The sequence below is a fragment of the Vipera ursinii genome, assembly GCF_947247035.1.
Source record: "Vipera ursinii genome assembly, chromosome: 6".
NCBI classification, from domain to species: Eukaryota; Metazoa; Chordata; class Lepidosauria; order Squamata; family Viperidae; genus Vipera; species Vipera ursinii.
The window spans coordinates 14,103,027-14,129,911 of NC_139515.1; the positions used below are offsets into that span (position 1 = coordinate 14,103,027).

The window sequence follows — 26,885 nt, forward strand, 5'->3', positions numbered from 1 at the left end:
AGCAAAGAATGATGGCTGACAAAAGTATATAGGAATGCAGGCGGTTTACATTATATACAGGCAGAACACCTGCTGCTTACAATAGCTTAAATGTTACGTTAAGATAAATTTATCTGATATCTCACAGGATGATCCTTTTAATAGGATATGTATTATTTCTGAACATTTCTCATCTGAGCAAGACACTAATGGAAACAGCCAGATGCAAGGGTCTCTGGTCACCACACTGCACGAAATTTGTTTGTTTGTTTGTTTGTTTGAATTTATAAAGAATCTCACAAATAGTGGCATAAACACTGCAGCATGGAAAGGTTTTTCAAAGCACTAGAGAAAGAGCAAATTGATTGTGACTTTCCATGTAAAGTCATTAAGATCTTTATTCTACTGTCCAAATGTTGGAAATAGTTTTGATGAGAAAGCTTTCAGTACTATCTGCAGAAAGTCAGCCACGCTTATCAAGTAATTGATTTTTTTCCCTCTTAATAAAGAACACTTGAAGTACTAATGTGGGTATACATTCATTTTCAGTTAACATTTGACAAATAAGATTCTAAGCTGTGTTTTAAACACAGAAAGTACAGGATGAACAATGCACTCCCACAAACAAATAGTATCTTCTCCTAATACCAAAATACTAGAGAAAGTAAAATTTAGATCACAACTTTTAAGTGTGCAAAGTTGGTCTGAACTGTAAAACAAAAAAGATCATGATATGCAGGGCAACAGACTCGTTCAGCATTCATCCTCTGAATACAAAGCATTAAGTGGCAGAGTTGGTCAAAATATTTACCATAGATATATATCTAGTCAAGCAACCATTTAATATTTATTTACTTAATCAATTAATTGATCGTTTAGCACACTACTTAGGGTGATGCATATCATCAAAAAACAATGATTTTCTTAAAAACCACATAAAATACAAGCATAAAAAAGCATAAGCCAAAAACCCAGCAAATAAAGTGCTGAGAAAAAACTGCCTCTAGGGCTCATACCACTCCCAGATGTAAGGCCTGGCAAAAGAACCAAGTATTTAACGCCAGGGCCAGCTGGATCTCTGAGGGAATATTGTCCCTGTTTTGTCTAATGCTATTATGCTATATAAAACAATCAGAGGCATCAAAACCACAAAAATCCACTATTAAGGTCTACCTTCCATGTCAAAAGTCCATTGGAATAATATTGTTTTAACTGCTCTGTAAAAACCAAGCACTATGTTGCTTTATGGCAGTTTTGCAAATTTGGTAATTTTAAGACTTCAACTCCCAGCATTGAAGATCTGGGAGCTGAAGTCCACAGATCTTAAAAGTTGCCATGTCTGAAAAACACTGGCTCAAACTAGCATATGTACAGGCACTAATTCAGTATTCATTCATGATGTAATGATTTGCATGTACTGCTAGGTTGCTAATAATGTTGGTCAGGATGAAATGTGAACAGGAATCTTTGTCTGCCCTGGAAAGACAGCCTACATTAGAATTCTAGCTGCCTGCATCACCAAACCTTGTGGCACGCAGGATGTTGGTTTGGAGTGTTATGGGACCTATCTAAGAACTGTTTCATGAAACTGATTAGAGGACAATTCTCGACATCCCAGATTGTGGCCTAAAGATACTCAGTGCTGATAATGTCCATCAGAGACACTTTTTAACTGAAAGAAGCTTTTTACATTATACTGGGGAAAGATCCCATAAAAACACAATAAGCTTTAATACAAGGATCAGCATTTTTTTTCCTATAAAGGGCCTCATTCCATCCCTCCTTTATGGGATGTGAGAATAACCTAGGAGACAGGAGGAGGAGCCACAGCCAAGACAGCTGTCATACAAGAAGTATCTCAACCCACAGAAACAATGGGAGTATGGGGAGAATCTCAAAAGGGACACTCTCTATTTCTCTGGAAAATAAAGGGAAAAGAGGAGAGAAGCATGTTCAGACTTGCAAGATTCTGTTATTTTATTTTATTTAGTTACATTTATATACCGCCCTATTCCCTGAGGACTCAGGGCGGTTTACAGGGAATTAAAAAATCCAACATACAAAAGTTAAAAACTAAATTAAAAATATTAAATTGACCCTGTACTCAATTAAAAAGAACCCCAATTAAAAATTTCTCCTCAGCCTGGGCCCGAGAGCTCGAAGAGCCAGGTCTTCAGGCCCCGGCGGAATGATCGGAGGTCGGGGGCAGTTCTCAGCTCCACCGGCAGCTGGTTCCAGAGGGCAGGCACTCCCACTGAGAAGGCCCTATCCCTGGGTGTCACCCGCCGGCAGTCTCTTACCGGCGGGACCCTGAGCAGACCCTCCCTGTGGGAGCGCACTGGGCGAAGGGCGTTTGATGCCGGCAGCAGGTGTTCCCTCAGATATCCCAGACCCAGGCCATGTAGGGCTTTATAGGTGATAACCAGCACCTTGAATTTCACCCGGAGGGCAACCGGAAGCCAATGCAGCTCGCGAAGTAGAGGTGTTACATGGGAGTATCGGGAAACCCCCATTACAACTTGTGCGGCCGCATTCTGCACCAGTTGAAGCCTCCGAGTGGTCTTCAAGGGCAGCCCCATGTAGAGAGCGTTACAGTAGTCCAAACGGGAGGTCCCAAGCGCATGAGTAACTGTGCGTAGGGCGTCTCGGTCCAGATAGGGACGCAACTGGTGCACCAGGTGAACCTGAGCAAAAGCCCCCCTGGTCACGGCTCCTATATGGTCTTCAAAATTGAGCCGTGAGTCCAGGAGGACGCCTCCTGGACACCTCACCCCCCATCATTAAGGGTGGAATAACTTGGTTAACCCGAGATGCCGATATGCACAGCCACTCAGTCTTGGCGGGATTGAGACGAAGCCTGTTTCTCCCCATCCAGACCTGAACCGCCTCCAGGCACCGGGACATCACGGAGAGGGCATCACTGGGTTGGTTCGGGGTGGAAAGAAAAAGTTGGGTATCATCAGCGTACTGGTGATACCCCACCCCAAAACCACGAATGATCTCGCCCAGCGGCTTCATATAGATGTTGAACAGGAGAGGCGAGAGAACCGACCCATGAGGAACTCCACAAATGAGAGACCTCGGGGCGGATCTCTGCCCTCCTGTCAACACCGACTGCGAGCGGCCCTGGAGGTAGGAGGAGAACCACCGTAGGACGGTGCCTCCCACTCCCAGCCCCCTGAGACGCCGCAGCAGGATACCATGGTCGATGGTATCGAACGTCGCTGAGAGATCTCATAGGACCAGGACAGAGGAACAACCCCTGTCCCTAGCCCTCCAGAGATCATTCACCAGCGCGACCAATGCCGTCTCCGTGCTGTGTCCGGGCCTGAAGCCCAATTGGTACGGGTCCAGATAATCAGTTTCCTCCAGGAACAGAGGGAGCTGATGCGCCACCACACTCTCAACAACCTTCGCCAGAAAGCGAAGGTTGGAGACTGGACGGTAGTTGTTTAAAACAGCCGGGTCCAAAGCAGGCTTCTTGAGAAGGGGTCTCACCACCGCCCCCTTCAAGGCGGCAGGAAAGACACCCTCCTTCAAGGAAGCAGTTATTACTGCATGGAACCAGCCTCGTGTTCCTTCCCGAGCCGCATAAGCTAGCCAGGAGGGGCACGGATCCAACAAACAGGTGGTGGTGCTCAGTCTCCCCATGATCCTGTCCACATCATCAGGGGAAACAGGGTCGAACTCAGTCCAGATAACGTGCTCAAGACCGCCTGATTCCTCCACATCAGACTCTGCCCAGTCAGAGTCCAAGCCGGTCCGGATCCGAGTGATTTTGTCCGCCGGATGATGACTAAACTCCTCGGCTCGTCCCTGCAAAGGATCCTCTCTCACCTCCTGATTAAGGAGGGAGCGAGTCACCCTAAACAGGGCGGCCGGGCGATTATCTGCGGACGCGATAAGGGCGGCAAAGTAGTTAGACTTCGCCGTCCTTATTGCCGCAAGATAAGACCTTATAAAGGTTCTTAACTGCAATCGGTCGGATTTGGATCGGCTGGATCTCCAACCGCTCTCTAGACCTCGTCTCCGACGCTTCATCTCCCGGAGCTCCACAGAGAACCATGGGGCCCAGCGGGATCTGCGACGGGTCAGAGGTCGCATGGGTACAACGCAGTCGAGTGCCCTGGTGGCTGCCGTTTCCCAGGCCTCCACCAGGGCATCGACTGGGCTGTGGGTAAGGGTGATAGGTATAGGCCCAAGCGCCCTCTGGGTCCATTAGGCGCCTGGGGCGGAACCACCTGGTCGGCTACGCCACCCAGCGGCGGGGGATGGCATGACGGAAAACCAGCCTCAGGAGGTGATGATCTGACCATGACAGAGGGGTGATGGATGGAGAACCCCCTCCCAGATCATCCAACCACTGTCCAGACAGGAACACCAGGTCGAGAGTGTGATCGCCCTCATGAGTCGGGCCCTCAATAACCTGGGTCAGGCCCATGGCTGTAATGGAAGCCATGAACTCCCGAGCTAACTCCGACGACCCTCCCAGTGATGGCAGGTTGAAGTCACCCAGGACTATAAGCCTGGGGAACTCCACCGCCAACCCTGAGAGGGTGTCGAGCAGCTCGGGCAGGGCTGTTGCCACACAGCTGGGCGCCAGGTATGTAAGCAACAAGCCCAACTGAACCCGAGGACCACACCTCAAGAGGAGGGATTCACTCCCGGCCATCTGGACAATGGTGGCCTCCCGGGGACACAAAGTCTCCCGAATAACCACTGCCACCCCACCACCCCTGCCCTGAGCCCGTGGCTGGTGCAGCACCCGGAAACCCGGCGGGCATAACTCGGTGAGAGGCACCCCTCCCTCCAAGCCCAGCCAAGTTTCCGTGATGCACGCTAGATCCGCACATTCCTCCTCGATCAGATCACGGATGAGGGGAGCTTTATTAACTATGGATCTAGCGTTAAAATAGACCAGCCTGAGCTCAGGGGCCTGATCACCCTCATCCCCGGGTAAGAGGGTGCTAACCGGAGGGTCGGAGCGCGCCACCGCTCGGAGATAGTGGGGGCGCGATCCCAGATGTTGATATGACCCTCCGCGCAAACACCTGCTGCCATACCCCATCGCCGTGGGGATTCGATGCCCCACCCCCACATTCCCAGCGCCAGCAGCCACTGTTACTGAAACTTTATAATAAAGGTAGTTTTATTGCTCATGGTTTGGCTTCTTGTCTGGACTACCTCAGAGGGCTGACACTTTTTCTGCAAACACAGTTAGTAGGTTTGCAAGCCAAGGAGAGTGGCAGCCTTTGGACCAGCCTGCTAGCAAAGAGGCCACTGATAGGCCATTATTCCTGGCCAGAATGCCAAGGCCCTCAGCCCTGGCCTTGGCAGCTCAGCTGATGAAATATGCTACCCTCTCATTAGCTGATTCTTAGCTTGAGGGCCAGATTTGACTTGTGGGTTATAGTCTGCTAATGTTTGCTTTAGTGGTTAAGATGTAGACTAACAACAGAGAAATGTTGGTCTTGTCTACCATTGGTCATTATCAGATGACCTTGAAGTCAGTTACATTCTCTCAGCGGCACCTAAAGTGAAGAAACAGGAAGAGGGAGCACTATACTGTATATGCCATCATTACCTACTGTCCCAAAGTTAGGACCTGAATCTAATAAAAATAGTAGACATTCTCATAGTACAAAAAACAGTTACAAAGTCTTATGAAACACAATAAAGAATCCAGTTCTCCATAATGGCATTTCTTCAATGTACATGTACCAAAAAAAAAACCCAGTACAATTGTTTCACACATAGTGGGGTAGAAGCAGACACATCCCCAGTTAGGCAGCACTATTACATAAATGATGAAAAATCTCTTCCCAGGAGATTTCCCAAGCTGTGCTTTTCAAGCTTATCATTGCTATTCAAGGCTCTATGCTAGCTTTTAAGAGCTCCCTCTGTAACTCTAGGAAACCAAGCTGCGATCTGAAGCTCAATCCCCCAGAATCAGAGGCTCACAGAACTAAAATAAGGGGACTTTCATTGTCATTAAACATTTCTGTTTGAAAAGTGATTAAAATAAGCATTGATACACAAACCATACTCTAGAGATCTATTCTCCTGCAAGTGACAGAAATCTGCATTGGGACAATGAAATGGGCTCTTCAATTTAAAGGGTCCCTTACTTTCAAAAGCCCACAACAAACATGTGCCTTGCAGCTTACTTTTCTTGAGGGATAACTAAGTGTAGGTTTCAGTCACCATGACAACACTTATTTCTCGCGCCAACGCTTTTTCTAGCCCAAGCAATTCTTTCTTGAAAAAGAGCATGTTACAAGATTCTGCCAAAATGGTCTCCAGGCATTTATTAAGAGAAGCGAATCTATGAGATTTTTTATTTGGCAAAATGCAAAACTTTGAATGTAATGTTAATGCTGAGACAATCATGGTTACCTTATAAAAAGTAATGACAGAGTGGATTTTTTTTAAAAAAAGTGAAATCTCAGAAAACATGAGCAAAAATTTCCACAAAGGATTATTTTTATCTATAGGAAAAGTTCTCAAATATATGTTACTGTCACTGCCACACTAAAAAAAAAAATCTTAACCATTAACATATATGTACCTGGAAATGGGCTCTACTGATTAAAATGAAATTTGTTTTTGAAGAAGCTGAGATTGCATTAAATACTGACCTGTACAATACACCGGTATTTAATTTTTAGTTATAAAAATATTTTTGAATTAAAATAATTTATTTAAGTCCAAAATCCTTAGTATCCATGGGATTGGCAACCAGGAAGCAAATGACAATTATACGCATGGGGATATCGCACAAATGCTGTGACTTATGTACTTGCATCAGACAAGTTACAGAAGATAAAATGAAGACCCAGATTGTTGAGGGCAATATGCTGACTTTATAAACTGCTTGGAGAGGGCTGTAAAGCACTGTGAAGTGGTATATAAGTCTAAGTGCTATTGCTATTGTTATATTAGTTACTATATATCAATTAGAGAAAGAATTGAATCATGCTAAGTAAACAAGCAAAAATAAAAATGTTGCTCTGAAAATTATTCTTATCCAGTAAGGAACGAAAGGAAGATACTTTTCTGAGACTATGTAATAGCTACACAAAGTTTAGTTTTTATGTGGTGATATTTTTTAAATATGTATACCCCATCTGCTAACTCAGACATGTCAAACACAAGGCCTGGGGGCCGGACCCGGCCCGCAAAGTGGTTTCATGTGGCCCACGAAGCCATCCTGGAAACAGTGAGAGAGCGGCCCCCACTGCCTGGCCCAGAGACCCTCCTCCTGCCAGAGATCCTCAGATCTGTCCCACTCCTGCCCAGGCCCCCATAGGCACCCTTTATGCGAACAATGTAGAGCTGGCCATGCCCACCCAGTAGCCCATATGCACTCTAGCCACGCCCACCCAGTAGGCCACGCCCACCCAGGCCACACCTACCCGGCCCCCTGAGGGCAACCGCAATGCTGATGCGGCCCTCAATGAAATTAAGTTTGACACCCCTGTGCTAACTAATCAAAAAAGCTAACAATATTTTATAAATAAAATCAAAACTATAAACAATAAATTACAATAAACACTAGTCATATTAAAATTGTAGAAGAAAGCCCTCTCCAACACTTTAGAAAGTAAAGTAAAGGCTTCTCCTGTTGATCTTAACAGATTCTAAGCTATTTATGGCTTTAACAGGTAATGGAAACATTTTAAAGTTGTGTCTAGTAAAGAATAGGCAGCTAATACAGATCTTTAGTACACACACCACATAATCCCCATATGATTAGCAATGATTAGCAACCCAGCTGCCACATTTTGCATTAGCTTAACTTCAGGATACTTTTCATGGATAGATACAGATAGAATATAGTAATCACATTGGGATATAGCCAAGGATCACTGCCAAATTCAGATGGATCATGAAGGTGAATTGATCCATAATTGTATAAAAATACTCTTTTGTTATAGCCACCATCAGTGAATTCAATGACCAACTGGATTCCTAGGTGGTGGCTCTAAGAAAGAATATTTGAGAATACAAAGAGGTTTAGGGAATACTTACATATTGCAAACTTGTTCTTTCCAGGAAAAAATACGGTAACCTGTCTAAAATAAGTTGAATTTGAAGTCCTGAATCCCAGTAGTATCTCCATCTTGTCTGGATTCAATTTCAGTTTGTTTTCCCTCATTCTGGACTCTACTGAATTTATACAATATTCAAACAGTTGCTTCCTTGGTTCACAAGAAAAACAAATTAGGGTGAAGTGACATCCCATTCCAATATAGTAATGACGTCCAGCAGTTTAATGTGGAAATTCAATAGTATTGGGGACACAGATTAGTGCATTAGGTATCCAGAAGCAGTCACCCAAAGCAGTCCCTTTTGGATATGTTCCAACAGAAAGGATGAAATTACTGTAAAACAAAGGATCCAAGACCTTAACTCATCAAGTGATCCAGAAGGATACCATGGCTGATCATGTCAAAAGTCCAGATTTACAAGCTGAAAATGATCCTGAATTATGAAGGAATCACCCAAACAAATGATTCAAAAAGAGTAAGCATATAATTATTAATCTACTTTAAAACTGGTATTCTCTTTAACTATCTTTGTAACTTTGTAGCATAATAAAACAAAACTAAATAATGTTCTCAACAGCAGATCTCAGTTCTGTAATAGAGTAAGCATATGCATTTATAAAGAAGCTTGAGTGTTTTAATGGGATCTTATTCTTGTACATTTAGAATTGCAAATTAAAACAATTACATTAGAATAAACAACACTATTTTTTAAAAAAAAAACTAACCATCATCTTGCAACTGAACCAAGACTCTCCAACTGATGAAGAGTTGAGAGAAAAAAATATGATCCATTTCTGTTGGAACAATATTCTGCAGAGTATTTAAAACCAAGTCCTATTATTTTAAAGTGAGTTTATGCTTGCCAATAATTCTACTTATGACTTAACTCACATCATATCTCTGCAAAAAATTGGAAACAGAAATGAGTTTAGCATTCTTAGCACTGATAAAATTTTTAGCTACAAGATACTCTTCAGGAACTAAAGAGAAAAATCAAATTTGAAAAGGGTATTACTGGACTGTGAAGGAGACATACAACCATGATATTATTAGTAAAAAAAGAAGAAGCAAGAATTTGGTTTTTTGACTGAAGTTTTGGAGAGCTCTTGCAATTAGAACATGTAAGATGACAGATTGAGATTTTGAATTGATTCTTTTTAGTAAAGTTTTTTCCAGTGAACTGCTTTGGAGATGAAGAAACTTTTACAACAGGGGTGTTTGAGGAATTCTGGAAGCCCACAAAGTCTTAAAAGTTGCCAAGGGTGGACAATCCTGTTTTATAGTGATAGGATTCCCTCTCTGGGCCTTGTTAAATAATATTTTTTCTCATTTTGGCAGGAAAAGCTAAATCGTCTCCCTGTGCACATCTTTAATTATTCATACTACTGTTCTAGAAAGAGTTTGTTGAGATACAGGCCTTCTTACAAGGAATTAATACAGTTTAGTTTAAGACAAACTTTCTTTGAGAATTCCATATAAGATTAGTCATTTGTCAAGTAACAAAACTGGCATTCCTTAAGCAAAGACTCAATCAACCTGAATTGTTATTCCCCCCCCCCCACCGAGCACTTTTCACTCCAATCAATAATTATTTCAGAATATGCTATAGGAGTATTTTAGCAGTGGCTTAAATACAGCATTTAACACAGATTTCTATAATCTGTTTGTGAGAGCATGGTGCAGATGCTTTGATTATTATGGGATGGATGCTTCCTCATTTACAAATGACTGTCATCATAAAACAAAGTATCAGATGGGCCTGCTCAATGAAGCTGTCCAAGGGCGCCAACTTTGGGACATCAGCTTTATTGCAAAATACATCTGATAGGCAGGCAGGATAATACCAAGGAAACATAGCTTAAAGTTTCACTTCACACCATTCCAATAGTGGCAGAAATTTGGTCTGCAGGGCTTCAAGACTTGGTGGAGGAAAGGACAGGATTTCTCACTCCTAGTTATAATTCCCTCTCAGACTTGACTTCTTCATCTCATATTGTTTCGAAGATCCCAAAATATGTTTCAGTTTCCTTCACACCAGTTGTCTGAACATGTCTGTCTAGATGGCAACAATGCCTGCAAGATATTACTCCTTCAAACTACCTTTTCCGATCATTAGGCATTTTAAAATATTTTGGGAGCTCCATTTTCCCATTACATATACTGGAGAACCTTCCTCTATTGCAAACCATCACAATGCTCCTCATATTGAGCAGCAAGGATAAAAATGTTTGGATTTCCTTCATTTCTTTTAACACAGATTCTATTTTAGGGAGTGGATCATCAGTTTAGCTACCCTTATGAAGATTAACACTGTCAGCAACTCCTTAAGCCAAACATGTCCTTCCTTGCACTGTACCTGCATATAGAAATTGAGTATTCTGTAAAAAAGATACAATGACTTTAAAGAATTGCCAACAGATGCCTTCATGTACTTAGAAACTTAGCTCCTTTTGCATTCAAGTTTATTATTTTATTACTTCAATTTTATGGCCACCCACTTCCTGTGAAACTGCACAATCCTAATGTATCTTTGGGGAAATGAAAAGGAAGAAAAGGAAAAGTTTCCACATCCCAGTGATTTCCTGCTAGTACTTCTGAAGCTGATGTTGTCCAGATTTCAAAACTTGTTATCCCCAGCAGCATAATTAATGAATGGATTATATGAGCTGAAGTGGATATACGTGGACATCGTCAAGTTAAAAGAGGTCATTTACACTAATGCTGAACCAAGCCAATGAATGAAAGTTTTTTCATTTGATTTTATAAGTAGGTATTTAGGATTGAAACCAAGCCCTTTTTTCGTATCACAAAATTCTAATGTGTCAGTGCTTGGAGGCTAATTTAATACAACAAAATCATTAATCAACTAGCCCTATATACACTCATTCACATGTATACACATGTACCGTATAAGCACACATACTTTTAAGAATAATTTCCTGTAAGTATTATTAATGCATGAGTCAGTTTGTGCCATCGCAGCTTTGATTACTTTTGCCTTTAAAGTCATACTTTTGTAGGCTTTCCAGTCAGACACATTTTTTGTAATCAGAAAGGCAGCCTAAATCTCCACAGCCTGTTGCAACAGAAATAAGTGAACCCCAATCACAAAACATACTAACATACAGTAGATTATTCTGTTATTTACCTATCAGCATGACACACCCATTTCTTTGGAAAATAAAAGAAGGAAGTTTACTCATCAGCTAATATAAATACCACAAGGTGGAATGAGGTATTAACTTAAACCAGGAATTCACGCTGCGCTTCAAAAATGTTTGAAAAATAAAAGGCCTTCTTTAAAAGTCTCCTCTAATCTCAGATAGATTTATTATTCTCCCCCTCTCCCCCATCTTTCTTCTTCAATGTGACTATCAGAGCATGACTGCCACTCCTATGTGAGAACTCAAGTACAAAAATCTAAGAGTAAAGTGGGAAGGAGTCCAGCTTTCAAAATCTATAGCATCCTTATCACATTTGTATTGTTTCATCCATATCTTGTTACCACTTGTTGCCTCTTCCCAACTGTGATCTATATGTTCTATTTTAATTTCATTATTTATCTACAAACGTCCTTTCAAAGCTCGATGTCCTCAAGATCCTGGAGATTCTACATAAAACCTTATCTTTATTAAAATAAGTAGTATTAAAACTTCTCCATTTGTCTTTATTTTTAATAATATTTTAAAGTCTGACACAAATACAGAAAGCTTGTTTTCCTCTTGGTGCAATTTGACAATGGGAAGTTTGGAGATGGTAACCACATAACGAAAAAAAATCTAATCTGTAAGCTGTTAAAAGAATCAAATGAAATAGGATAAAATTTCAGTTAAGTTTTAAAAAATGCAACGTAAGCTCCAAAGGATGGAAAAAGATTGCTTTGTTCGTGTCCTTCAATTATTAAGTATCTTGCTTTCCCAAAACGATTGAATTACTCTAGAGTTTTAATGAAGCTTAGAGCTCAGACTATCGTGATCTGCAGTAGGCAAGGCTGACAAAGATTGGTTGTTGAAACAAGGCATCAAAGCAAAGAATACATGTTCCATATATCCTCAAACTGGGGGCCCTTCTTCCTGGCAGGTAGCTTACCGTAAAAAAATTCATTGCTCTACAGTACTGCAAATTTTAAAAAGCTTTGATCTTTGACCTTGATTGAGTAGCAAACGTAGTTTAGGTTCTCAGTTTGAGAGTGTATCAGCCTTCAATTCCTTCTTGCTGTGCGCTGAAACAAGAACAATAATACTGGAAGCTAGGTAATTGTATTGCAATTTGGATTGCAAAAATCCAAGAAACTCCTAGACTAATGTCTCTCAACCTCAACAGCTTTAAGATACATGCTAGTTAGGGAATTCTGGGAAATGAAGTCCACACATCTTTAAGTTGTTGACAAACACTGTGTTAGCCATCAGCAAAGAGTTTTCTGCATCTGTCTGGATTTTTGCAGCTCGGATATCACCAGACTAAGTTTAATAGACAAATGAACCAGTTTGCTACACTCACAGATCTATCAGTGATGCACTTGGCAGACAATTATTTACATTTTATATATTGCCCATCGCCTTAACAGCTTTGAGCAGCTTACCAAGGACAGCAAAAATATTACTGTAAAACCTTTCAAACTGTAACAACATATCATGGGACAAATACTATGATCACAATGTAAAACATATTACTGGGAGATCTTATCAAGCTGATGCACACTTTCATTGCTTGCTAATGACATTTATCCATCTTTGCGTGAGAGGATTGTCACTCAGGAATTAACTGTCACTCAGGAGTTAATTATTTTCTGATGTTAATATTTTCCCACTCAATTACAGACTGATATCTTCACGTGATTATAAATAGAATGCAATGTGATCCAATCATACAATTCAGAATTAACTTATTTCATGTTTCTGTTAAAAATCTCACATTTAAGCATAACTCTACAATATTTTTTCTCCAATTTCTCTGAATATCACTATATACTTTATTGATTTACTGTTAAAGTTTGCGCAATCTTCTAAAATTCCAGGGAAAGAAACACTGCACGCCTATTATCCATCAGAATAATATAACAGGATATTATTATAATAGAATAATATTATTCACCAAAAAGCATCTTCCAAAATTACAAGTCATATCAATTTATCGAAAAGCTATTACAAATATTTCCAGAAATGTTTATTGTATCATATAATAATTAGGCCTGAGGTAAGATTTTAAAATCAGGCACAACAGGAAATGCTGCCACTTAACTAGCCCTGGAGGCCCTAAGCTGGGACTTTCAAAAGTTATGGTCTCTTCTGACAACACAGAGCAGGAACAATAAGCCAGTCATTTACACCACATCAGAAGAAATGATGCTATCTGTAATGAAAGAATTACCACAACAAACAAAGGCACTGAGGCTAAACCATTTACTGATAGTAAGATAAAATTATTCAAATGCTTTATCTTGCCTCAAGAATTCCACAGTTGATCTAGCAGCCCTGCTTAAACCCTAAAGGTTAGTTTCCTAAAGTTTTAAAAAAATATTTCCTCAAAAATCCCTGAATATTTTGCATTATAGTAGTACCCAATAGCATCACCCACAATATCAAATTTTTATGCTCATCTTCATATGCCCAATAAACCTCATATTGCACAAAACCAAACAATCACAACAAGAAAGAATGCATAGGGTTATATCAGACATCACATATACCAATATTTAAAAAGTGTGTGTATGGGGGGGATTATACAGGACATTTTGTCACTGACTTCAACGATTCTATAATTCCTAAAGAAATAATAAAGGCCCACTGAAAAATAGATTTCAGTCTACAGTCCCAATATCTAACGAGGCAAGCTGCTTCACTAAATATAAAATAAAAATAAGCTGCCTCATCATTAAATTTAATAATTGAACAAATGGTAAAGCTTTCTAGTCAGACACAAGACACAGGGATCAGCAGTAGAAAAAGACCCTCTTTTTCACTCTGTAACAAACCTTGAATAAAGCTATTCGATTTTTGTCTTTCAAATAATTGTTTATTTTATTGCTATAAATAGTAAATTAGGCAGAAAGCAAGTTCTGATGAGTCCCTGAATAATAACCATTATGGAGTGTGGCTTCAAGTGTTTTCTGTGACCAATACTAATGCAGTTATTGACAACTATTCAAATTCATTAATAAGGATCATTGTGAGATAGACATTTAACACTTTGGCATCTCACAGTGACTTTAGTCAGGTTGTAAAACTCGCTCTCAAAGTTTAAATTAGGATAAAAAGGTAGATGGTCTTTTGTTTGCAAAGTAACAGAGCTCAGAAGGTAAGTGAAACAATTTTGCTTTAACAGAGGAGGATAACTATACTGCAAAGAACCTGATGCTTTAGAAATTTCCAATTTCTCAGGTGATAATACAATTATTAAAATAATGAGGAAATGATATCCACTCATGAGAAAAGATAAGTTAATAGGAAAAAAACATCTGGATCACCTTACTATCAATAATATTTTATTCCACGCATGCACACACACACACAAAATACTTGGCTATTAATGTACAGTATATTCCATATGCATTAAACGTTTTAATACTAATGGTTACTCCCGTTGATTTTTTCCCCTTTTTTCTCTAAATTAAAAAAATTATACCAGTTAAAAGATTAAATGGCATCAATGTATGTATGTATACCTATGTTGATGCCATTTAATCTTTTAACTGGTACAAATTTTTATTTTTTTTAATTTAATGTAAGTATACATACATAGATGCATGCAAACACATATTTATCAGATAACATTTATAAATCTATCATTCAGTTTTCTTTTATCTTCTCAGGTTGGCAGGAACCTTTCACGTTGCAGCCATATATCTTAATGCTGATATTAGCCTTCCTTTTCATTGGAACTGAAAGTGATTTTATTTATGCAGAACAGATTTTAAATGAAGTGAAAAGTCAACACCACACCTATTCACACATTTCTTCCAGTGTCAAGATTTATTTCATTCATTTCCTCCCTTTATCAAGACAGCTAGATAAGAGTTATGGGACTCTACTTACATAGCAAGTTTTCATAGAACACCAAAACTATCCACTTGGTCAGCTGTTATTCACTGACAGATCCACCTACTGTAAGTCTACTGCTGAAGTATTCTGGACAGTTTCTCAACTGCTCTCTGCAGTTTCAAAACTATACCAAGGGGATCTATCAGGCTTTCCCAAACAGTGCTGAAAACAATTTGGCTCCCCATCACATGCTTTGTAGATGATAAGACTTGCATGTTTATAATTACATATGTCAGCAGTGAGAGAGACCTCACTTTCCATGTCACTGCTATTTAGTGCTTGCCTTTTTAAGTGACCAAGTACATCATTATAATTTTACCACGTTAACAAGATTAGTTACACACATTCACTGTCCTTGAATAGGCTACTCTCAGAGCAACCGAATTAATAAAACGTGAACAAGCAAATGCTTTGAAAATAAATGTTGAGATATACTTGATTAATTTTTTAGTTTAATTGAAAATGCTGGTTTAATTTGAATATAGTTCAACATGAAAAGTTTTTCTTTCTCAAATAAATTGGCAGAAAAAGGAGTGGAAGCCATGATATTTTGAATATTGCATAAATTTACTTGGCAGGTTCCTCCCCTCCTTTAGATTGTGCATATAAATGTCAGAAAATGCATAGTCTTACAGGAATCATTGGCTTCTCTTCTATGTGGATAAATAGTAACTGCCTGTTAAAACCTTTACTGCTGCTATCAGCACTTTTATCCAGCAGTCCTGAACATACGTACAGATCATGGAGTTCTCAAAATGTAAAGATATATAGCCACGGCACAAATTAACACCTGTATATGTATAGAACTAAGCTCCAATAGTTTTAATGGTGGAATCGAAAAGTTGGAAAAGAATCACAGGAAAAAATGTACAATTCTATTGCATGTGAATTGGATTATTTTCAGTAGGACTTCAACACATGGATACTTGAACAGATACTATACAATGCAATCAAATCAGCAACATTGAAACACACACTCTCTCTCAAACACACAGCCAATTTATCAGTATCATACAAGTAACTCCAGAAAAGGCGTTCATTTATCAATATCTTTTCTAGCCAATATGAAAAGGTATACCATAACATCTTACATGACACAGGAATATCTAAATATCTAAACATTCCATAATCTAAAATCGCTTTGCCTTGCCTCGCCTCTACTGAATTAAATCCTCAGCAATGTCTTCAATAAATAATATTGGTTTTGCGAATCAGATTACTCCCCCAGAATACATCTAAATATAGTTTTCATAACCAAGGGAACCTAATGAAACATCATGTTTAAAAAGGAAGCATTTCTAGACAAGAACAAGGAGACACAACAGCACACTTTTTATCCACAGTAAGAACATTATGAATTCTAAGGATTTTGAATGGAATTCAACTTTCTTTTGTTCATAAAGCACAATTTCCTTTTCTTGCTATTAGGAACATACACTTGATGCTTAAGAATTCTCCATAGTGGAATTCAATTTAGTAGAATTCATTTAAGAAGAAAATCTTTTCTTATACAGGCAATAGTGGTTTCCTAGAATTCTCATGAATCCAAGATCACAGAATCGCTGCTGTAGGCCAAGTCACTCTGTAATACAAATTATCCTTAAACTAACACAGTACAGACACTGAATCCCATCACATTTCAGAATTCATTAAATATGTATTTCTTACTATACTTAGTATTGTATATGGCAGATGATAAATGAGTGCTTCTTTCTGTCTGGAGGACAATGTTATCGAACAATCATATTAAAACAAATGATTCATAATCAGAATAAATTACGGTATATCCTTTTTCAATAGAAAATGACAATCAGATAATTGTCTGACCTAAAGGGATATCAAGATAGCAACATTTTACATTAATGGAATTTAATTCCCTAGCGACGGAGACGAGGCTACCAAGACAGTTCATGTCTAAGCAGCTCTTTCTTTCCTGTGCGAAAAGGTAACAGCCAAATATTGAAATAAGCCTTTGCAAAAGTAGGTAGAAAGTTCAGTAAAGAACAGCTTACTCTGCATAATTCTAACAAAAGTCAGCACCTCTATGAGACAGCACCTGCAATTGTAAGATCTTAAATAAAGCAAGACCTCAGTTATAAATAAAAAATCAGTACAATTATATATACATATGGGGGATATCCACATGTGTATGAACAGGGCTAATAGGAAAGCATCAAGTCTTATCTCAGTCCATATTAATCCATTTTTGAAAAGTTTATATACTTAACTAAGTTGTTTCACATTACAATGGTATTCAGAGAACAATTCACTAAGTATTCAAATTCAACCACCACTAATTTGCATAGAAACCAGGCTTTTTAAAGTATAGATTGGATGCAAAATTGCTTCCAGAAAACCTGTTCTAGTAGAAAAGACACCCAGTTCTGAAGCCACTGTAAAATAGGACTTTGAATATCTTCTTTGGATTGACTAATGTCTAAATTTGTATCTGACATAAGTTCCCATGTATGCAAACACAATACAGCTCTTACATTTATCTTTGTGTTATATTATTTTATGGATGATGTTGAAATATCTGTTTAATCAATTTCCAGTCATATTCATAAACTTCAGTTTGAGTTTTCTACAGTAGCATAAACTGTTTCTGCTGCAAATAGTAGACATCATACTTTTTCCCATGCATTACTCTAATTAAAAAGAGATTATCTTTCAAATAAAGTAGATACGTAACACTTTCTTTATCACTTATAATACCACTTTCAAAATTCTACTACAGATCATGCCACCCCAGGATCAGAGCTTGATCCAGCTGCTGTTAATAGTAATAGTACTTAAACTTATATACTGCTTCACAATGCTTTACAGCCCTCTCTAAGCGGTTTACAGAGTCAGCCTCTTGCCCCCAACAATCTGGGTCCTCATATTACCGACCTCGGAAGGATGGAAGGCTGAGTCAACCTTGAACTGGTAAGAATCAAACTTCTGGAGTGAGCAGTGAGTTAGCCTGCAATACTGCATTCTAACCATTGTACCACCATGGCTCTTAAAATTAAGAAGTAAAAACCAACTAGAGTTAAAATTGCACAGAAGCAATAAAATCAATATACACTGTAATATATTTACAGTAAAAAATAATGCTTATACCACTATAAATTTCCAAATGTATACAAAATAGCCCTGTGTATAACTTTGCTGATAAGATTTAAAAGAAAACAATCACACTCAGTGACCCATTACTTGATAAAGGTACAGAGTTCCTACCTTGTTTTCTATAGTTTACCTTATTTTTTTTAAATAAGAAGGAAGGAAGGAAGGAAGGAAGGAAAGAAGGAAGGAAGGAAGGAAGGAAGGAAGGAAGGAAGGAAGGAAGGAAGGATGCAATTAATATCACCTTTCAGAATCATCTTTTTTCAAAAATGTCTGCTTCGCATAGCTGTACAGACAGTAGAATGTTAGTGGTACTTTCTAGAAAACTGTCGTTCCCTAATTAGTCACTATGGTAGCTTTTACCAAACTTTTGAATTAGCCCAGCAGCTAAAAAAAGTATCATTTCTGAAGATACTGGACCAAAATGACAGGGTAATAAGATTTTTCTGGCATTAGGAAGAGGACTGACGTTCCATGTTCTATATATGTTGCTATGTTCATTTTGATATATGCACATTAGTATCTGAAGCAAGTAATTATGTATTGCATTTTGTTCCTTCAAACAAGGCAGTTATTATCATATTTGAAAGAGCTTTAATTTCGGTCTGAATGAAGGGTTATTTAGATTCACAGCTTAGTTCCCCAGAGAAGTCCTACCTATACAGTAGAAACAACATACTTGAAGCCAATTATTTTTAAGCACGTATGTTAAACAATAAACACACAACAATTGTATTTGAAACATTAATATGTTAAATTCATTTTTCAAAAAAATATTAAATATATCCAACCTGTTTACACCTATCCATTGGAATCTCTAGAATTATTATAGTGAAAATCCAAACTTAAATTCTCTTTTCCTTCTGTGTTGAACTTTATCAACCCATGTAGTACATTTTGAGGTTTGTTTTATGACATGACTTTTATCTTTCAACATTAGATATTATTATACTGTTATCAGTTGATTCAGCTTGGTTATGACTATAGGCATAATCCAAAAACAAGTCACTACCAGCTAAGATAATCAAGTCAACTCAAATATTATCTCTGGAAATCTCTACCTAACACAGAAGTAATGAGTACATTAATTACAATTAATTACTGGTAAAAGTCTGAATGAAATCATAATCATTTATCAAGTATACTTAGTGTATTGTCTTGACAGATGTTGATTTTTTTTCCCCCATATTGCACATGGAATATTTTTTCCTTTGTTTAAATTGTAAAGCACCCAGAGTAATTTTAAGTGGCATCTAAATCTAATGAAATAAAGAACGAATAAGTTGAATAAAGTAATAATAGATTTTAACAGTGAGTATTATTATTTATGGTAGGCCTAACAGTGAGCGTTAGCACTAGTTGTGTCAACATGATAGAACACACTACTGTTGCACTGACTTGACTTCTCTTCTTGGCATTACATTCTAATTAAGTGCTGACAGAATCAGACTAATTTGAGTAACATTTCAGCACAAAGGGGGCAAGGAAAAACACCTTCCAAATTTAATACACACGCTGAAGCAATTTCACACAAAAGCAAAAAGACTATTGGGAGTGAAAAGCATCCCTAACAAGATACAGTTCACAGTGAGGCTTAAAAGGTCAACAAGAAGCTGCAGCTGGTTGGGAGGCTTGCAAAAAAAACAGAAGAATGAAACTGCAAAAGGCTAGACCTGGCCACACTGATGCTATAATTATAAAGATCAATGGGACAGTTTGAATGACAGTCCTCATGCAAGAGCAGATTATTCCCTACAAAATGCTTTACGTGTTTTCAGATGTAAATCTATACTATTTGAATATTTTAAAGCCATTTCAACATAGGATGATTAGCAATCACCAGTAGAATTTATTAGTTTATGTTAGAAAACAAAACCTGGATACATATGAATCGTCTTGCTCAATAAGATCCAATGTAAATTTTGTTTAAAACAAGCTACCTGATGTGCAACTAATTCTTGCAGGTAGCAACTAGACATGTACTATAATTAATGAGATTGTTTCTACAATTCTTAATTTCTTAATATTTTTTCAAAGTTGCTTACAAAATAATACAGTAATGAAATAGCATTCAAGAGCACTTAAAGCCGTTTAGTCAGACTCAACACAATCTCTCTAACTCTTTAAACTCTTCAGAGTCGAATATAATGGATGGAGCCAGTCTTGCCTATGAAAATTCATGCCAAAATAAATATATTAGAAGATAAAATCCAGCCTAAATTCCTTTAATTTCAGGGGAGGGATTGTAAAACTGCTTTTACATGCATAACTTTTGTCCATAAAAATTACATCCCCCAGAATATTACCTCTTAGAGCCAAAATATGCCCTGCATATTTTTGGAGCACCATATTAATGGGTACGTGGAAATCTTTCTTCCCCCCCCCCTACTTTACAGATGGTGATACAATGTTCTTCCTACACCAACAACAATATCAAACTAATCCTTGTTAACACTGTAAATGCATTCAGATTTATCTTGGCTAGGCAAAATCTATTATGTTAATCATCAAACAGGATGCTATGGAATTTGCCCTCCTACTAAAATGTGTCTGGAAAAAATTGACAATGGATATACAAAAGACAGGAATTCTGCCAAGTCTTCTGCTGCTGGTTTGTTTTAGGGTTATTAATACTATTGTTGCCATCTTCTGCATTTACATTAATGAAGTTTGGGCTTAAAATGCTAAGCATGTAAAATAATTATATAAATATTCTAGATGGATATATTATACATCATTGTGGTCTCACAAGAAAGGTATTTAATGAGCATTTGCTCCTACAGACATATTCATTATAATTATAAGGAATCATCCAACGTAGGCAGTTAGTACTCATCTGAATGAAGACAAATTTCCTAATACTACTACTAGTGCAATTACACTTGGGATTAAGCTCTGAAGGTATGGGAACCAAAACTACAGCTGACTTCGAGGGATCCTGCTTATTATTGACTTATTATTAGCTTATTTTTAATATATGCTCAACATTTGAATAATTTAAACATAGGCAACAGTTCACCAGCAGAAATACATAGTATCGTTATACCTTGATTTAGCTTATATTATCCAAGTTTCTGTGGATCACAATATGACTGGCTAAATCTTCCTAAAGAGTTAGTATCAAAACAAAGCAAGATTTTGTTCAACAAATGTGAAGTTTTTCTTGTCTGCTTTTAGCTTTCTTACCAAATTACATCAGTAAAGAACCTCAGCAACCTTAAGACCCATGAACTACGGTAACTCCCAGAATTGCCCAGCCAGCACAGAAAATTAAAAATCAAAATGCATAAAGTTCCCATTTGCCTATGTTGTCAGTCCAATAAATAAATGGAGTGCAATTACCATTATCTGACATCACAAACTCCAAAAGATATACACTCACCAGAAACTGACACTTTCATTATGGCTTCAAGGGGTCTGTTGTTGTCCAAATCTCGGCTGAGTTTGAGTTCTCCAGTAACAGAATCCAAAACCAACAGGTTTAACTCATTGCCCTGGATAAAGGTATAGTCAAGTTGGTCAGATATATCGGGATCATGGGCAGGGATCTTGCCAATCACTCCAGAAGGAAAGCTATTAGATTTGTTGGTGACATAATTGTTAAACAGAATCTGAAAGTCATGCAACACAGGAGGGTTGTCATTTTGATCTAGGAGGCGTATGTGGACAGTAGCTCGGCTTACAAGTGGGGCTGAGGTGGCTTGTACCACAATTACATACTCTGTCTGGCTCTCATAATCCAGATCCATCAGGGCTGTAAGGTCACCATTAAGAAGGTCAAGCTGGAAGACCTCAGGAATATTCCCCTCTACTATCTGATACATGATCTGTGCATTGGTTCCTTCATCAGGATCGACTGCACTAATCCTGGCCACAATTGAACCAACAGGACTGTTCTCTTCAATAAAGATGTCAAATTCGTCTTGTTCAAAAACAGGGGGATTATCATTGATATCCAATACAGTCACCTGGATGTCAACAGATGCCTTGAGAGGTGGGCTACCCCTATCCACAGCAAAAGCACGCAAGCTGTAGACAGCCACGTTTTCACGATCCAGCTTGCGCAATGTCCGTATCACCCCTGATGTGGCTTCAATGTAAAAATCTCCATCGCCATCATCCCCGCCCTGGAAAGTATAAACAAGGCGGCCATTGGGACCTGAGTCACGGTCTACAGCGGACACCTGCAAAACACTGTGGGACAAGGGTACATCTTCAAAAACAGAGCCCAGATACCGATCTCGAAGAAAACGAGGAGCATTGTCATTGGCATCTAGAATGAGGATCTCCACATAGGTGGTATCAGATTTCTGGGGGATCCCATTGTCCTGGGCTGTGATGGCTAATGTGTAAGAAGCTTGGTCCTCATAGTCTAATTCCATCAAGGTAGTGATTGTTCCTGTGTCAGGATCAATGCGGAACTGAGGGATGTTGTCTTCCAAGATGTAAGTAATTCTTGCGTTCTCTCCAGTATCTTCATCAGTGGCGCTGATTGTTACAATGGATGTTCCAATGGGCTTGTCCTCACTGACACTCACGGTATAGTGAGAACTTTGGAAAACTGGTCGGTGTGTATTGGCATCTGTGACATTGATGAAGACTTGCACTGTGTCAAACAGAGTTCCATCTGAAGCAGTGACAGTCAATACATACTGCCTTTCCTGCTTATAATCAAGGGGCAAGGCCAGAGTAATCAGACCACCACCACTCTGACTAGTAATGGCAAAGCGATTCCTTGTGTTGCCACTCATGATCTGGTAGGTTACTACACTGTTGACATCTTTGTCCATTGCAGTCAGGGTCAAGACGCTGCTGCCTACTGCTGCATCCTCATTCAGCCTGAGCTGATACACTTTTTCAGTGAAAGTAGGACTGTTGTCATTGACATCGAGGACAGTGATAGATACGCTGGCAGAAGAAGACATGACAGGCACTCCCTGATCTCTGGCCTCCACCCCAAAATGGTAATTCTCAATAGTCTCTCGGTCAAGCTCAGTTGACACTGTAATCCAACCTGTGCTATTGTTGATCTGGAATGGAAACACAGTACTCCCATCTGTGGATGCCAATGCAGGAAGATGGGGGAGCTCAAAGAGTTTGTATTCCAGATGAGCGTTATCCCCAGCGTCAGCATCTACTGCCTGGATGTGTAACACTGAATATCCTATGGGGACATTTTCTAGCACTGTGGCTTGAAAGGGGGTGCTCACAAAAATAGGGGCATTGTCATTGACATCTAACACTTGGATGGACACCATCCCGCTTGAATTGATCTGTGGAGGCCTTCCTCCATCCTGTGCCTTGATTCTGAGGGTGTACTCTCGAATGGTCTCATAGTCCAGGGGATTGATCAAGTCAATAGAGCCAGAGAAAGAATGGATATAAAACTGGCCTTTCAAGTTGCCACTGACAATGCTATAATGGACCTGGGCATTGTTGCCACGGTCTCGGTCAGTGGCTTTTACCTGTAATACCTGGCTGTTGATTGGAGTATTCTCTGCTATTTGTACCAAGTAGCGTTTCTCACTGAATTGTGGGGAGTTGTCATTCTCATCTTCCACGGTGATATGTACTGTAACTGTGGCACTTCGTGGACCAGGGTCTTTCCCCTGGTCGTTGGCCTCGACCACAAGATGGTACTCTGAGACTTCCTCTCTATCCACAGTGGCAGAAGTTCTCACAACACCAGAATATGGATCAATCTGAAAAATTCCTTCTGCAGAGCCTGGTTCTAGCATACGATACAGCAAATTAGCATTGTCTGGAGCATCCTCATCTGTGGCACGAATTGTTAGCACCTCATAACCTACCTCCAGGTTCTCTCTAATGCTCTCTCGATACTCTGGCTGTTCAAACACGGGATCATGGTCATTGGTGTCACTTACAGTCACAGTCAGGAAGGTGACTGCAGAGCGATGCCGTGGAGACCCATGATCCGTTGCAGTTACCTGAAGCACGTGGGTATCTTTTGTCTCTCGATCCAGCTGATGGGTGGTAACTATTGCTCCGGTATTAGAATCAACAGAGAAATAATCATTGGATCTTTTGTCAAAAAAGGCCTCCATGGAATAGGTTAAGCGGCCTGCCTCCCCTTCATCTGGATCATGGGCTTCCAGGGTGATGACCGCTGTACCTGCAGGCTGGTTCTCGGCAATTGAAACTTGGTAATTGGGCAATTTGAACTGAGGTGGGCTGTTCACACTCCTCATCCTCCGAGGTCCTCGAGGCCCAGAATCCCAACTGATACCACTCTGGGTCTCCAATTGTGGGGAGGCCTCTTGCCTGCTTCTATTCACCTCTAGTTTATCCCCAAATGGCTGTTTCACTCCCCAGTGCCTAGGCCTCCCCAGCTCTATCAGAACGCTCTGTCGGGTCCTCTTCAAGTGACAAAGGAGCTGCAGGGGGCTGCTTCCTTGGGGAAGATGGCAGTCTAGTGCTTTCTCCCCAACGTGCCCCAAAGGTTGACCGTTGAGGCAGATGCACCGTGGGAAGCTTGTCAGGGTCATGAGAGCCCAGAGCAGGGATCCCGCCTTTCTCTCCCCCGCTTTGGGAAGCACCTGCTGCCTAGAAGAGAGAGGGGAGAAGCACAGCAGGGAAGCCAAACGCGGCCGGAGGGGAAGAGCTGGGAAAACGGCCAGGCGAGGAGGCAGGGTGGCAACGTGGGGGGATCGGCCAGGGGAGCCCCAGCCGTGCAGGTAAACAGGCAGGCGGAGCGAGAGCAGGACGCCGCCGGCCGGAGAAGCCAGGAGCAAATGGAGGGGCAGCGGATTTCTTCTCAAGCCCGCGCACTCCACCGGCGCCGCCGTCGTCCGCAGCAACCCCCCGCTCGTCGCTTCGACGGCGTCTCTCAACTGACGGGCCGTCCGAGTCTCGTCGAGAGCGGAGAGCCACTCCGGCCCCAGCGACAGGTCCAAGAGCAAGCGGCCCGGGTTGCCGTCGCCGTCGCCGCCGTCCCCGCAAAGGAGATGCAGCTCCCAGCCTGCCGTCGCGAGCGCCAGCAGCCAGATCCACGACAGCCAGGCGGCCCCCGGCAAACGGCGCATCTCCGAGGCTCGGGAAGCAGGGAGGACGGCCGAAGGGCTACAAAATCCATCCACCCTCCTGAGCTGCTCATCCGGCCTCGTCCATCAGCAGCCGGGGCTAAGCCTGGAAAACAGCGGGGTGGGTGGGTGGGAGAAGGCTCCCCCTCCGGCGCGGGGGAGACGGAACTTCTCGCCCACCTGAAAAAGTTGGCGGCGGATGCTTGCTTGCCTCGAGGTTCGTCGCAACGGCGCTCAAAATGGCTCCTCGCCACCCAACCGGGAGCCCCCCCCTCCCCACCTTGCCCCCAGAAATCCCGCCGCCTGGTCCTTGCCGAGGCTCAGCCCGGACGGCAACTTCGCCACTTAAAAGAGCTGCGAAACGGCGCGGCTTCCTTGGCGCCTGGCGGATCTGCTCCGGCTCCGAAGCCCGACGGCAGGGAAGAGAGATCCGGCGTGGCGGAGCTCCGGTAACCTCTCTCTCAGTTTCTCCTTTTTTTTCCCCCAGCCGAGAGCACCGGCGCGCTAGTCTCTTCCTTTCTCCGGCTCAAAAGTTACGGCTCGCTTTTGGGCGAGAAGCGCACCTTTCCCGCCAGGGTTTCCCGGCCGGCGCTTCTCCAGAGCCTCGGTTCTCAATCGGCGTTTCGGAGTGCTGAGAAAAGCTGGCCCTTGTTTAAAGTTAAGGGTAGTCGGGGTGATCCGAGAGCGCACCGAGCGCGCCTCGCCTTAGGAAAGTTAAGCCCGGCGGAGAGCTAGCTGGCTTTCCTGCGGCTGCTTTTTTCTTCGCCTCTCGCTCTCCCCCTCCGGCTCCTCCTCTCCCTTCTTCTCTTTCATGTATCGTCGCCAAACCTATTGCTCAAAGTCTCTATGGAGACCGCGGATGGGTCGCGAAAGCCGTGCCCGAGAAGACCAAGACTCGGCGCAGCCAGTTAGTTGCCTGCCTGGGCAGCCCAACCTGCAGGGGAAACCAGGGCGGCGGCGGCGGCTCTGGGGGTGGGGTGGGGGGGTGGGAAGCGCGGAAGCAGAGAGGTGTGTCTGAAGAGGTGGAACGGGACGGGGAGTGTCCGCAGGGGAGCGTTCAGGAGCTCCCGAAAGGCCCAGGAGCTCCCTGTTGCCGAAAGAGGCGGGTTTTTTTTCCCCAGTTGGCGCTTTAACTTTTCTGGGCATGTTGGTCACAGAGCGCCCTCTATTGGCCCAAGGTCTGCAGGATTGGCAGAAGTTCGTGCGTGACGGTGATCAATCAAACAAACGGTAGACCAGCGATGGGGTGTTGGGAAACCTCTGAGAGACCGAGTGCCCAAACTGCGACCCAAAACCCAGCTATGTATCGTTGGGTGCTGGGGTGGGCGTGGCCAATCGGGGTGGGCGTGGCCATGGTGGTAGGCAGACTAGTAAAGGTAAAGGTAAAGGTTCCCCCGCACATGCGTGCTAGTCGTTTCCAACTCTAGGGGCCGGTGCTCATCTCCGTTTCAAAGCCGAAGAGCCAGCGCTTGTCCGAGGACGTCTCCGTGGTCATGTGGCTGGCATGACTAGACGCCAAAGGCGCACGGAACGCTGTTACCTTCCCACCGTAGTGGTCCCTATTTTTCTACTTGCATTTTTACGTGCTTTTGAACTGCTAGGTTGGCAGAAGCTGGGACGAGTAACAGGAGCTCACTCTGTTACGCGGCACTCGGGATTCGACCCGC

At 41.3% G+C, this 26,885-nt stretch overlaps 1 protein-coding gene across 2 annotated transcripts in view; it reads right to left on the bottom strand.

Annotated features, from left to right (window-relative positions):
* CELSR1 (cadherin EGF LAG seven-pass G-type receptor 1) overlaps positions 1-25,418 on the bottom strand; it is a 171,270-nt gene extending 145,852 nt beyond the window's left edge. Inside the window, exon 1 of one of the 2 annotated variants that reach the window (XM_083365097.1) lies at positions 21,561-25,418. In XM_083365097.1, coding sequence (XP_083221223.1) covers positions 21,561-25,221 — 3,661 coding nt within the window. In that variant the 5' untranslated portion in view covers positions 25,222-25,418. The remainder of the gene's footprint in view (positions 1-21,560) is intronic. The other variant, XM_083365098.1, reaches the window with a different exon arrangement.
* Between the last annotated feature and the right edge of the window lie 1,467 nt (positions 25,419-26,885).